The sequence below is a fragment of the Neovison vison genome, chromosome 1 (assembly GCF_020171115.1).
Source record: "Neovison vison isolate M4711 chromosome 1, ASM_NN_V1, whole genome shotgun sequence".
NCBI lineage: Eukaryota > Metazoa > Chordata > Mammalia > Carnivora > Mustelidae > Neogale > Neogale vison.
In genome coordinates, this window is record NC_058091.1 from 140000309 (window position 1) to 140013597 (window position 13289).

Consider the following 13289-nt stretch of genomic DNA (forward strand, 5'->3'; position numbering starts at 1 on the left):
GAATGAAATCTACGAAATCACAGATTTGATGCCGTCTTGGTCTTCACTTGCTCTTCCCTCATTCCATCCTAGGCAGGCCATCCCACCAAACTGCCTTTTTTTTTTTTTGTAAAGATTTTATTTATTTATTTGACAGAGAGAGATTACAAGTAGGCAGAGAGGCAGGCAGAGAGAGAGAGGAGGAAGCAGGCTTCCTGCTGAGCAGAGAGCCCCATGCGGGACTCGATCCCAGGACCCTGAGATCATGACCTGAGCCGAAGGCAGCGGCTTAACCCACTGAGCCACCCAGGCACCCATCCCACCAAACTGAATTCTTACCAGAAGGTAGGATTGGCCCATAAGATACCAGGGGATACTAGAGATCATGGAAGGGAGGAAAGAGAAGTTGTTCCTGGGCTTCCTCTCTGATCAAGGATCCCACCTCTAAAACCCTGCTCCAGCCAGGCAGCCATTCCTCCACTCCAACTAGACCATTTCTTCCTTATCCTTCCAGTCCTAGAAGAATAGCAGCTTCCCACTACTACTAATTTCTGGGCATCCAGTATTTACTATCCAGTATTTACTCCTTTAACCACCAGCATATTTCTATGTAGACCCTTTCTTATAGATAATTTCAGATGAACCATCTCAAGCGAACGGGTTTCTTGCAGGGTCCCTAGCTGATAAAGCAGTGCTGCATGTTAGTTTTTTTTTCTAATTAACATGAAAATTAAAGAGTCAGTCCGTAGCTTTATCAACAAAGGAAAACACATACAAGCGGTAGGGAAGCACTCATGTTACTCAGAAGCTACATCCAATCTTTATCTCTGTAAAGTATTTTAGAATCTTGTCTAACTTATAAAGGTAAACACAGACATTATTTTGTCCATTCAAGTCATTCAATCCACACTTACTGATCACACACATGTCAGGCAAGGAACAGTGGGAGACAGCAGAAACAAGTTCCTGCTCTCTGGGAGCAAACACACCAGTAAATATAATAGGAACACATAACATGGTGATTCAATGCTATGAACAAAAATAAAGCAGCAGAGCAAAATGGGATAGTTATTTTATATAAGCAAAGACCTAGCCATGCAAATTTCTACTGATTATAGACTGAGGGAACAAAAAGTGCAAAGTCTTAAATACAGGACTGTCCTTGGCACATGCTGTCTAAGGTTCTGTAACCTAATTAATAAATACAAAATCTAATAAGCTTTAAATAACTACTTATAGCTTTCAAAATTCCTCTTTAATCATGTGTGTGCATGTGTGTGAATCTGTGTGTAATCTTTTGTTCTATACCTATCTCGCCGCTATTATAGGACTAAACCGGTGATCTCAAATTAAAGTCTTCAAATCAGCAGCATTGATGTCACCTTTGAGCAAGTGAGAAATGCAAATTTGTTTTAACAAGAGCTCATGAGGTGATTCTCATGCAAATTAAAGTTTGAGAACCAGTGCACTAAACTCATCTAAAACTCAAGAGACCCGTTTCCTGATTAAGGCCATCATAAACGTTAACTGTCGTACAAGTTTAACTACAACATAAACTTTTGCCTAAAAAAACTACCCTATTTCCATGATTATCTTATTATCGAATACATCATTCCATTTTATCAATTTCGTAAATACCTACTTTATAATATCAACTCTGAAAATGAAACCAGCAGTAAACATAAAAGCCTACTTTTGAACCTATTTCCAGTGTAAAAGACTTAGTTAACACACTTCATTACAGTAAATAACTACCAGATGTTAGAATTTTTTTTTAATTTATTTATTAGACAGACAGAGATCACAAGTAGGCAGAGAGGCAGGCAGAGGGAGGAAGGGAAGCAGGCTCCTTGCTGAGCAGAGAGCCCGATGCAGGGCTTGATCCCAGGACCCTGGGATCATGACCTGAGCCGAAGGCAGAGGCTTTAACCCACTGAGCCACCCAGGAGCCCCAGATGTTAGAATTTTTAAAAATTGCTAGGGAAAATAGAAATCTGATTATGCACAGAACTGGATAGACTATAACCAGGGAAGGGACTCTGTCTATCTAGTATACTTGGGAGAGTTACTTGTTACCAAAGGATACTTCAGCCACTAAATGGAGAAGTGAGAGTGAGGAAACTAGAAAAGGGGAAAAGCAGTTTTCTTATGAAAGAGAAAGCTCTTCTGATGCTAATACTAAAGAAGGTCTACGTTTTCAGTTCTTTAGAGACAATGTTTCAGGTCTTTATGGGAATGAGACAAACCAGCCTCCTATATGGACCTGAAGAAAAACCACTTTATGATATTAAGTTGGGGGGGGGATACCTCTGACAGGAAAAGAGAGGTACATGGAGTAAAGGTCTACTACGGTGTGAATACTGAAGTCCTACTTTACACAAGATTAACTTCTCTACTTTCAGAGGCTTCTGTGGTAAGCCAAACTGCCACCATTGTAACTTGATGTCAGTTTTCCAAAGAAGACATTCTCTGATCCTCCAGTCTGACACAAGCACCCCCTGTACTTCCTACACGATGGCACACTGTCAAGCAGGATGACAGGCAACCTGTACATCAGCTCTACTAGGGCATCACCTCTGTGAGGACAGGCACCGAACTGTACTGTGCACAGATAAGTTAGACGCACTCTTAATTTATCTAAAACTGCAATAAAAGAAAAAAAATGTATCCACAACTGCGCCGCTCAACCAATCTCTTATGTCCACATAAAAATATTCTGTGACAAATTGCTAAAAAGGACTTCGGCAAATCTAGAATTCAAAAATAAACCATGTATTTTCTTGATGTAATACTTTCACCTTAAGAAAAAATAATTTCTGGAAAAAAAAAAAAAGAAAAAAGAATTTTTGTTGTCACACTAATACCCCTTCCTCCAAAAAAACAACTTGTGAAAGCAGTCCAAGAATATGGGAAAACGGAACCATCCTCTGGAATGACAAATAAAGTCAACTAAATGAAGAAAGGTGGCCAAAGAAAGCAAATTAATGAAGGGCTTAGAAAAATCAACAAAACAAATGCGGCATTAAAATTTTTTAACCCTAAAGCAAAATCTACACTAGGTAATCATAAACAACGATGTTAATTTTAAGGATTAAGAGTGAATCTTTAAATGTGGATGAGTTAAACTGAGTCTTTTTTCTTCCTTTCCAAGACTCAGGGTTCTTCATTTGGCCAAACATGGCAAAGTATCAGAAATACCACTGATATTTACAATAAATAATCTGGGACCGGAAGTAAATCCAATTCAAACTAAATAGATATTAAGCACAATGAGTGTGTAAGACACTGTGACTATATTAGCTTTTCAAATTACTTTTAATCAGAATTCAATGATTAATGAAAGAGGGTGGAGGAGGGGCAAGGCTTTTCCACAATCCTAACTCAGAACTCTTTTGTAATGAAAAAGTCATTCTTTTCTTGTGTATCTTTTCACCAATTCGTAATCTCAGAATTACCGAAGACATCTCTCCCACATGGCCAACTCCTTACCAAGGGTATTGGTCTTCCCTCTCCTTATGTAACTCTCTATTTCTATTAGTTTTTCGTTTTCTTGACTTCTGTTCAACTCTCTTTTCTCCACATTATCCTCTATTAAACAGTAGTATTCAGATTATAAAATCTCCTCTCTCAAATAACTTCACTGGATCTCTAACTACAAATATCAAATATAATCCATCTTCAGTTCTTTTTTTAGTTCTTTTTTGATTTTTTAAGAGAGAGCGAGTGAGCGCACGCAGGAGCCGGAGAGCACAAGCAAAAAAAGGGGGGCAGAGGGAGAAGGAGAAGCAGTCTCTGCACTGAGCAGGGAGCCCGAAAGGGGGCTTGATCCCAGGACCCTGAAATCATGACCTGAATCAAAGGCAGATGCTTAACCGACTGAGACACCCAGTCATCCCAATTCATCTTCTGTTTTGACTTCTATCTGCTCTTTGGATGCCTTTATTTTGTTGAGACCTGTCACTTCCTTTTCTTCCAATGTTCTGTGCAACACTCTCCTTAGCCACTGAACTCCTGTGTCACTAGGTTCTCCTTTCCAAACTTTTTTTGAAAGTCTTTTTTTTTTTTTAAGATTTTTATTTATTTGACAGACAGAGATCACGAGTAGGCAGAGAGGCAGGCAGAGAGAGAGGAAGGGAAGCAGGCTCCCCGAAGAGCAGAGAGCCCGAGAGCGGGGCTTGATACCAGGACCCCGAGATCATGACCTGAGCCAAAGGCAGAGGCTTAACCCACTGAGCCACCCAGGCACCCCTTTTTTTGGAAGTCTTACTTCAGAGTTTCCCTAATGAGTTTTCCTCCTGGCTCCCTCCAAGCCCAAGCGAAGAATAAGGGCTAAGAACCCAAGACTTCACATGAGACTTAAAGAATATCCAATTATAAAAAATCTTAAATGCTAAATAATAAAAATCAAGATGCCATCATAACCTTTCAGTTATTTCCAGTTTTAAAATATATCTATTCTACCATTGATTTTAATAGGGCATCTCTATTAACTTTAACTCACAGTTATTTCCATGAGTGAAAAAAGTAATGAAGTATTCAAATTCTAATGTGGTCATACTGAATCTGTTTTCAATCATCTGAATTTAACTTCCAAACCGAAGCTACTTTGTCTTATTTTACAACCTACCAATAGTCATTCAGCAGCCAAGGTTCCCCTATCCACATTCCAAATCCTGCTAGCCACTTAAAATCCGTAATTTTTATTGCTCTGCTCCACCTCAAGAGATGAAGAAAAAGAAAAAAAAAAAAAACTTATACAAATTATGCTGGCTAAAAAAAATTTAAACTACAACTGGCCACAAATTTCAACATCCCTCAAAACTCTGCCCTAATGCAGTAAGGAGAAACATGACCTGGCTTAGTCTCTTATTTTTAGTTATCCATATTATACAGCCAGTATTAATAGACAATTAGAAGTAATCAAACAAGGACAAGAAATCCCTAAATCCTTTCAAACTAGCCATAGGGGACCAAATAAAGCCCAAAGCAGTTTTTAACCTACAAAAAGTTACCTGCAAGATACTGTCACTTTTCTTAAATAATCTATTTGAAAACTGGATTTAAGAGTTTATTTTTCAAATCACACTATGAAGAAGAGCAGCAAAATCAAGCAAACTGAAACATGTATACACAGGAAAGGCATTCTACCATCCTGTTTCTGATAGCAAACAAAGTAAATTGTATCTTGTGGCAAGATTTTATATCAGGGTTCCTAACATGAAGAATCTTAAAAATAAATATATTACACCAGGACAAGCTAAGTAGCTACAAATAAAACATTTCTAAAAACATGAGGTCATTACATTGTCCTAATAATATTCTGTGCCTAAAGAAAACGGTTTTAATTAATGACCTCAGACCAAAGTCTTGATTTTATTTCAAACTAATATATACTGGCCTCATCACGGGACTTTCTGGGATATGGAGACAATCCTTGGGCCTTGTTGTCATTTATTTTATTAAAAACATTGGTAAGGGAATTGCTAAAATATCACATACAAGGGCCTCTTGTCACAAACAAAAAAAACTACTATGTACTGAACTTAAAATCTGATTTATTTTCCTCGATACACTCAATAACTGACATTTCTATGAAGACAATGTGTTTGAAAATAAGTACTTAAGAGGGTAATAGTTTAAAGTCCCACCTCATCACCCAGTTAAACAAGTCCCTAAATCCAATACAGGCCTATAATAGATTGAGCTTGAGTACATAAAGGGAAAGAAATCTCTAAGAGGCAGCAAAATTCAGAGACAAACATGTAAATCAAAAGGCTGTATTTAGGGACGCCTGGGTGGCTCAGTTGGTTGAGCAGCTGCCTTCGGCTCAGGTCATGATCCCAGCGTCCTGGGATCGAGTCCCACGTCGGGCTCCTTGCTCAGCGGGGAGCCTGCTTCTCCCTCTGCCTCTGCCTGCCTCTCTATCTGCCTATGCTCGCTCTCCCTCCCTCTCTCTCTGACAAATAAATAAATAAAAAATCTTTTAAAAAAAAGGCTGTATTTAGGGCACCTGGGTAGCAACTGCCTTCCACTCAGGTTGTGATCCCAACATCCTGGGATCAAGTCCCACATTGAACTCCCCCTGCTCTGCAGGAAGCCTGCTTCTCCCTCTCCCTTAGCATGCTGCTCTTCCCTGCTTGTCCGTGTACTCACTCTCTCTCGTTCTCTCTCTCTCTCTTTCAAATAAATAAATAAATAAATAAATAACATCTTGGAACACCTGGATGGCTCAGTGGGTTAAAGCCTCTGCCTTCAGCTCAGGTCATGATCCCAGGGTCCTGGGATGGAGTCCCGCATCGGGCTCTCTGCTCAGCAAGGAGCCTGCTTCCCTTCCTATCTCTGCCTGCCTCTCTGCCTACTTGTGATCTCAGTCAAATAAATAAATAAAATCTTTTTTAAAAAAATTTTTAAATAAATAAATAAAATCTTTAAAAACAAACAGGGGTGCCTGGGTGGCTCAGTCAGTTAAGCCTCTGCTTAGGCTCAGGTCATGATTCCAGGGTCTTGACATGGAGCCCTGCACAGGGGCAAGGAGCCTACTTCTCCCTTCCTCTCCCACTCCCTCTGCTTGTTCTCCCCCTCTTGCTGTGTCTGTCAAATAAATAAAATCTTTAAAAAAAAATTCAAAAAAATAAAAAATAAAAATAAATAAAAACAAACAAAAGGTTGTATTTAATCCAACAATTTCAAATGAGTTCTTACTATACATATGCCAGGTCCTGTTGTAAGAGATTTACTCATCTCATTCAACTCTCCCAACCATTCCCATTTCACAGATGCATAAATTAAGCAGAGAGAATTTAAATAGCTTTCCTAAGTGCTGGCAGAACAGGATTCAAACCTGGATGCTCTAACCGCATTATAGTACATTTTTTCCCTACCAACTATTTCCAGTTCTGTTTCCACTGATAGTATTTAACACCTAAAATAAAACAAATAGCGACCCTGCATGGCTCAGTCGACTGAGTACCTGACTTTTGGTTTCAGCTCAGGTCCTGATCTCAGGGTCATCAGATCAAGACACAAGTTGGGCTCCTTGCACAGCACAGAACCTGCTTGACATTCGCTCTCTCCCTCTCCATGTGCCCCTCCTGCCCGTGCTCACTTGCTCTCTAAAATAAATAAACCTTTTAAAAATAATAAAATAAGATAAAATAAAGCAAAAAAAGGTAAAAATAAAGACAAAACTACTTAGTGACCTCTGGAATGGCTTAAATATTCCATGTCTGAATATCATTACTTTACAACACTGAGAACAGCTTTTCCCCATCAGATCCCAAGTGGGGCATATTGGGAGACAGTATCATATAGAAACCACCAAAGCAAAAACAAAACAAAAAAAATCCTAAACTAACATATAAACCAGGGTTAGGCAAATCATGGCCTGTGGGCCAATTTTAGCCCTCAGCCTGTTTTTATAAAAGCCTCAGGCTAAAAACGATTTTTACATTTTTTTAAAGGGTTGTAAAAACATAACAACAAACTTGCAGCAACAAAGCCTGAAATATTTCTTATCCGGCCCGCTACAAAAAAAGTGTGCAGATTCCTGATCTAATATGGCTACTCAAAAAAGGGGTTCCCTCCTTTTTCTAAAATAGCTAAATGCAAAAACTGACTTGGTGTAAGATAAACTACAATCAGGCAGATAAAATGAGTGGATTCCCTCAGCTCCAAGCCAGAAGACAAAAATCTCTTAAACACACCCCCCCAAAAAAGGACAAAAATGAGTAATTCCCTTTCACCAGGAGGTGGCAGTAGACTCTTTCCCAGGCAAGGTTTTGGTTTCCCCACGGACTCAAGTTTTTTGTGTTGACTATTAAGAAAAGCTTAAGAGCCAGAGCTGACTTCCTGGACCTGACAATCTGCGTAAGAAATGGGAAAGGAAACTGAAACAGCGACAAAAACCACATCTTCTTTAGTGTCCTGTTCACTACCAGCTAGGAAAATGATACCATTCCCTAAAGGCATCTGGGCTGAGTTAGGGGGTAATACAGAAGGCAAGGGAAAATGATCAACTTACATTATTCAGGGCTGTTCTTCATTTTTGCTTCTATAATTCTTTAAGTTACTACCCCCTTCAGTTAGTTGAATAAGACAATGGATTTGTCTCCAAACTTCCAAGCAAGATGACATTTTAAAGATCAGAAGTTAAAAGAAAAAATGTAATCTTTAAATGTATCTCAGCAGAGCTAATCCAGAAGTCAAAACAGGAAATTACAAGTCCGAGGAACACATGCAAAAATTGCAGGTACTGCATGACTGCCCAAGCTAACTGGCCTGACAGGCAATGGCAAACACCCATGAACAGTGCCAGACCGCTCATTCTTATTCCAACCCTCTACCACACAACCAAAAAACTTCATTTTTGCCCAGAAACCCTTGGAAACTTAATCAAATAACATTAGTCTCAAACATGCTATGTCATGAAGCTCCTTGCTATTCATGATGACTCAGCAGCTGCTGCAAAACATAGAGGTGACAGCATAAGACCGTAGAGAGCAAGTAGGTAGTCTACAAGTCCACAAAAGTTCCAGCCAGGACGAAAGACAGTCTTTATTTTAAGATTTTAAAAATTGAACATTTTTTTGGTATAGTCCTGGACACTTTAGTAGCTTCTGCCAATATTAAGTAACACTGGCAGTGTTTATCAAGAAACCCCAAACCCCTTTAATCACAGTCCAAAAGCTAAAATGTATTTTCTTCTTCAGTTAAATGCCTAGGACAATAAGCTAAAACTATTTTAAATAGGGAGAAATGATAAATTATCAAACTCTAAAACAAAACTAAACAGCCCAAAATCTTATCAGCTCTAAGACAACTTGATCATAGGTACTATGATGTTAAAGCATCATCTCCCTAAAATTAGATTTTTAGGTAAGTACATTTAAAAATAAGCTGTGATTGTACCTTTTGTCACCTGGAATATATTAGGTGTTTTCTAAACACCGTCCAGACCATCCAATACATGTATTTAAAACATTTCACTTTTTATATAGTAACTTTCTTTTAAGATCTAAGAAAGCACTTAAAGACATTTATTCTTCAGGGGAAACAGAAAGCATGTGTGTCTAACCTTCCCCTCTACAAAAGGATTAGGTTAAATGGCCAGGCGTGTGACCTGAATTCTAATCTTAAACTAGCCTGCAAGTACCCCTGGTTTCTCACAAAGAAACCTGGAAAACAATCATTTTCTGTATATATCTGGGGGAAAACTAGGGAGAGGTGAAAGTAATGTCAAGACTTCCAACCATTAGCAGAGAGCTACTTAATACTGTAAATCACCATTTTTACTATTAAAAAAAAATCCCCCCAAATTTTCACTTTAGAAGTTTTGTTTTTAATGATACAATTTAACACCATCACCAAACATGTTATTCAAAAACCATCACCATCCAGAATAAAGTAATCTAGGAATTCTACCTTTAACAGGATGCAACAAGTTATCAGACCCTTTTGCTATACTTTTGTTTTTTTAACAAGTTTAAGACACACACATACCTGCACCTTAGTCTCACTGAGAAGTTTTGTAAGTGACTTTATTAAAATAAATTTTTAACAGTTTCCTACTCAATTCCCATAACAAAAAAATTTTTTTAAATCGGATTTTCTCAAAATGTCTCATTTACAGTCAGGATAAACTCCTTTTCATAATTTTAAACACCCCTAAGTAGGCAAGGTGGTTCATTATTTAAGACCTCCCCTCAGGGGCGCCTGGGTGGCTCAGGTCATGATCCCAGGGTCCTGGGATCGAGCCTCGCATCGGGCTCTCTGCTCAGCGGGGAGCCTGCTTCCCTTGCTCTCTCTCTCTGCCTGCCTCTCTGCCTCCTTGTGATCCCCGTCTGTCAAATAAATAAATAAAAATATTTAAAAAAAAAAAAAAAGACCTCCTCTCCAACATTCCTGGGTGTCAAAAGTACCTAAACGTCTAGAATACGTCCCGTAAAATTAAAATATTTCGTGCATGAGATCAGGACTGGAGTCCCGGTCAACTGTACTGAATAGCCAGTTCTAGCCTCCAAAATAAGATGGGGGTGGGGGGAGGATAGAGGAAGGGAGGATAGAGTCTCGCAGCGGAGAAAAGACGTAAGGGTGGAGAGGGACTTTCAAAATGCCCCAGGGCCTAGGTAACTACAACCAGGTTACGGGGGTTTCGGGGGAAAAAAAAAATCAAAGCAGATGCTCTCAGATCGAAAGACACCGGCGGGGGAGACGCGGAATGAACAGGATGAAAACAAAGTTATTCCACTTTCTGTTTAACAGCGCCCCATCCCCACCCCCGGGCGCCTCGGAAGCGGACTGCCTAGGACAGGCCCCTCCCCACACAAACTGAAACGCGGGAGAGTAGAAAACAGCAAGCATACGAACCACCAGCCACATCTTCTCCTTTCTCCCTCGAGAGAAGGTTGAGTAATACGCTCAAACCTCCCAGTCCCCGCCAAAAACGAAAGAAATACGCATCGTAGGCCTAGAATTTCCGTTCCCGCCCTACGCCAGTCTGGGGAAGCCCCTGGCCCAGAGGCGGGGGGGCTGGGGGGGAGGGAGGCGGCCTGAACCACACGTGTGTGCCGCAAAGATGGGCCTGTCTCAGCCCACTTCCCGTCGCCACCCCAGCGGCCTGAGATCCCGCCGCCTGGCTCGGGCCTTTCCTCAGGCCCTACCGTCCGCTCCACGTGGGGCGCCAGGGCCCCTCACCGCCTGTTCCCTCCCGCTGAGTTCCCGACCCGCTGAGACGCCACCGCGTCGGGGTCCCATACCTGGTGCTGTTGTCGCCCCTGCTGGTAAGGCTTAATTGGCCCCTGGTGGCAACGCCGCGTCCGGATCTTGCCGCCACCGCCCCCTCCTATTCCTCCGGCTCCCGAGGCCATGGCGGAGCCTCCGCGGCTTCCCGCTTCGGGGCGGGTAAGGGGGCGGGAGAGGCAGAGGTGGAGGCCTTAGAGCCCCCCCCCCGCCCGGCCCCGGCCCAAAAGTCCGCCTTCGCTGCCCACACACGGGAGCACGGCCACACCAGGAGGCGCGAGGTTTCGAGCAGGAGTGAAGAGAAAATGCGCGCTGGCACCAGGGACGGCGGTGGCGGCGACAGAGGCCGAGGAGCTGGCTCCGGTCCGGCAGCCTCCCGCGGACCCCCGCCTCTGTGTATGTCACGGTCTCTATGGAGATCCCCCGCAGAGGACAGAGCGAGCCGCTCCAGGCGCTGCTTAGGCCTAACTCGACCGCCGGCTGATGGGGATTCTTCCGTCGCCCTAGCCGTAGCTGCCGCAGTTGAAGCCGCCGGCGCCGCCCGCCTACCCCTCCCCTCTGCGCACAGCGCCCGCCCCGCCGTCGTCGTCGTCCCTGCAGTCGCCGCCGCTATTGCGCCTATTGCCGCTGCTAAGGCCGCCGCCGCGGTCGCGAGCCAGAACGCCGTCACTCGTCAGCGCCCGACGCGCTTGCATCATCATACTGCGACCGAGTGATAGGCCAAGAGGAAGGGAGGGCCGGTCGAGCCCGCGCTCTCGGCGCGCGGCACGCTGGGAAGAGTAGTTCAGCGAAAGAACGCGAGTTCTCAGAAAGGAGGACGCGGAAGGAGATCCACGCACCCGCGCAGAGGCACAAAGCCAGGAGCTCCATTCTTTTCACTGCGCTTAGCGGTAAACTTAGACTTTGGAAGAGGCGTTCAACGTAAAAACTAACCTCCGTTCGCTCTGCTTCGCCATCGGTTGGTAAAACGGATAGATACTGAAATCAAAAACAGAAGCTAATATATAACAGTTTTGGTTTTTTTTTTTTTAATGGTTAAAAAACAAGGTCCGAGATCTTGAAGCCCAAAGCGGAATTAGAAAATGCATACAGTTTCATTAATGTCCCATTAACATGTAAGGGCTTTGCTGTCAGACGAGGGGATGGGATTCTGGTTCCACCACTCTCTAGCTTGACCTTGCACAAGTCAAAACTTTCTGAGACTTGGCTTTTTCCTCTCTCAAATGGGAACCATAAAATCCATGGGACAGAGCTGTTGTGCTCATTTCGGTAGAGTACTTAGTACCTGTCCTGGTAGACAAAAAATGCACTAAGTAACTACAATTATTACCCACGCAGTCAGCTCCCATTAGAGGTAAGTGGTAGGTTGCCAGTCATTAAAGTGTAAATATATTTGCTCTGAATAGAATAGAAAACATTATATTTAGGAAAGTAAGTAAGCTGGGATCAAACACTGAACCCACAAAGTACAGAGGTTGTAGGCATTGACCGTTAGAAAGGGGTTGGTGGTCTCATGGTCCTGCCTTTCCATTCAATGGACCGGAGAGGGGTTCAGAGAATTCAGGTGGCGCCTTCACGCCAGGCAGTCAAAGCCACGGCTATAACCCAATTTTTCTTTAAGAGTAGAAACAAGTTCCCAAATGAGTAGGGGCGAAAGCCTGCTGGAAAACAAAAACAAAAAACACTACACATAGGCTTAGTGTTCCATTTGAGACAATTGATTTTAAAGCTTAATAGTATCTTTGCACTCAGACTTAATTTCAGATCTATCACTTACTAGCTGTGTGGCCTTGGGGAAGTTACTGATCCTCTTTCTAAGCTTCAGCTTCCTCATCTGCAAATAGAATGAATATTTACCTCAACAGGGTGTTGGTTCCGATGAAAGCATGAATAAATGTATAGCTCATAAGAACTGCTCAGAGGGAAAGCATGTATCAGATACAAATGAACTCTTAAGACATTCATACCATCTCTACCACCAAACTGCGCCATGCAAAGCACTCTATAAATCATGTAAGTCAAATTGTGAAACCAAATGTACAGTACCTCGGATTTTGTAAGGCCTTTCAGCACCTAAGGAAACATCAGGCATTGGTTTACAGAGCAAAGGGCTTTCCGTGGTGCCTCTTGACAATAATCACCAAGATTATAAGGAGTTGCCAACTATGACAGACAAAATTAATCTACTTCCTCCTCTGTTTTCCTGGTCTTCCTACCTCCATGCCCAGGCTCCACCAACAGTGCCCCACTAGACCCCTCCGGTGTACATACTTTCCCTCATCCTTTTTAAATACAATTGTTTCTCTTTCACAGCTCTTATGTTTTTGACAAGCAGAGCAAAGTAGTTCCTAATAAGCTAACTTGTGGGGAAGATCTCTACCTGAATCTTTCACTGGGCTGCATACATGGAAGATGGAACTGTAGCCCTATCTCATTTTCCCTTTTCACCCTACCAGATTCAGAATTTCCGGCACAGGAGAGTGAACTGGCTGGGACTCAAAAAATCATCCCTTTCTTGGTGATTTGTTATTTGATGTGTGTGGAGGACAACCTTCATATTCAGGCTTTGAAAT

At 42.2% G+C, this 13289-nt stretch overlaps 1 protein-coding gene across 4 annotated transcripts in view; it reads right to left on the minus strand.

The window, feature by feature from the left end:
- Positions 1-10917, minus strand: part of NUP153 (nucleoporin 153) — a 73666-nt gene extending 62749 nt beyond the window's left edge. For 3 of the 4 annotated variants that reach the window (XM_044259425.1, XM_044259434.1, XM_044259416.1), the window contains exon 1: positions 10734-10917. In XM_044259425.1, coding sequence (XP_044115360.1) covers positions 10734-10844 — 111 coding nt within the window. In that variant the 5' untranslated portion in view covers positions 10845-10917. Of the gene's footprint in view, positions 1-10344; positions 10403-10733 lie in introns of those variants that run through there. The other variant, XM_044259443.1, reaches the window with a different exon arrangement.
- Between the last annotated feature and the right edge of the window lie 2372 nt (positions 10918-13289).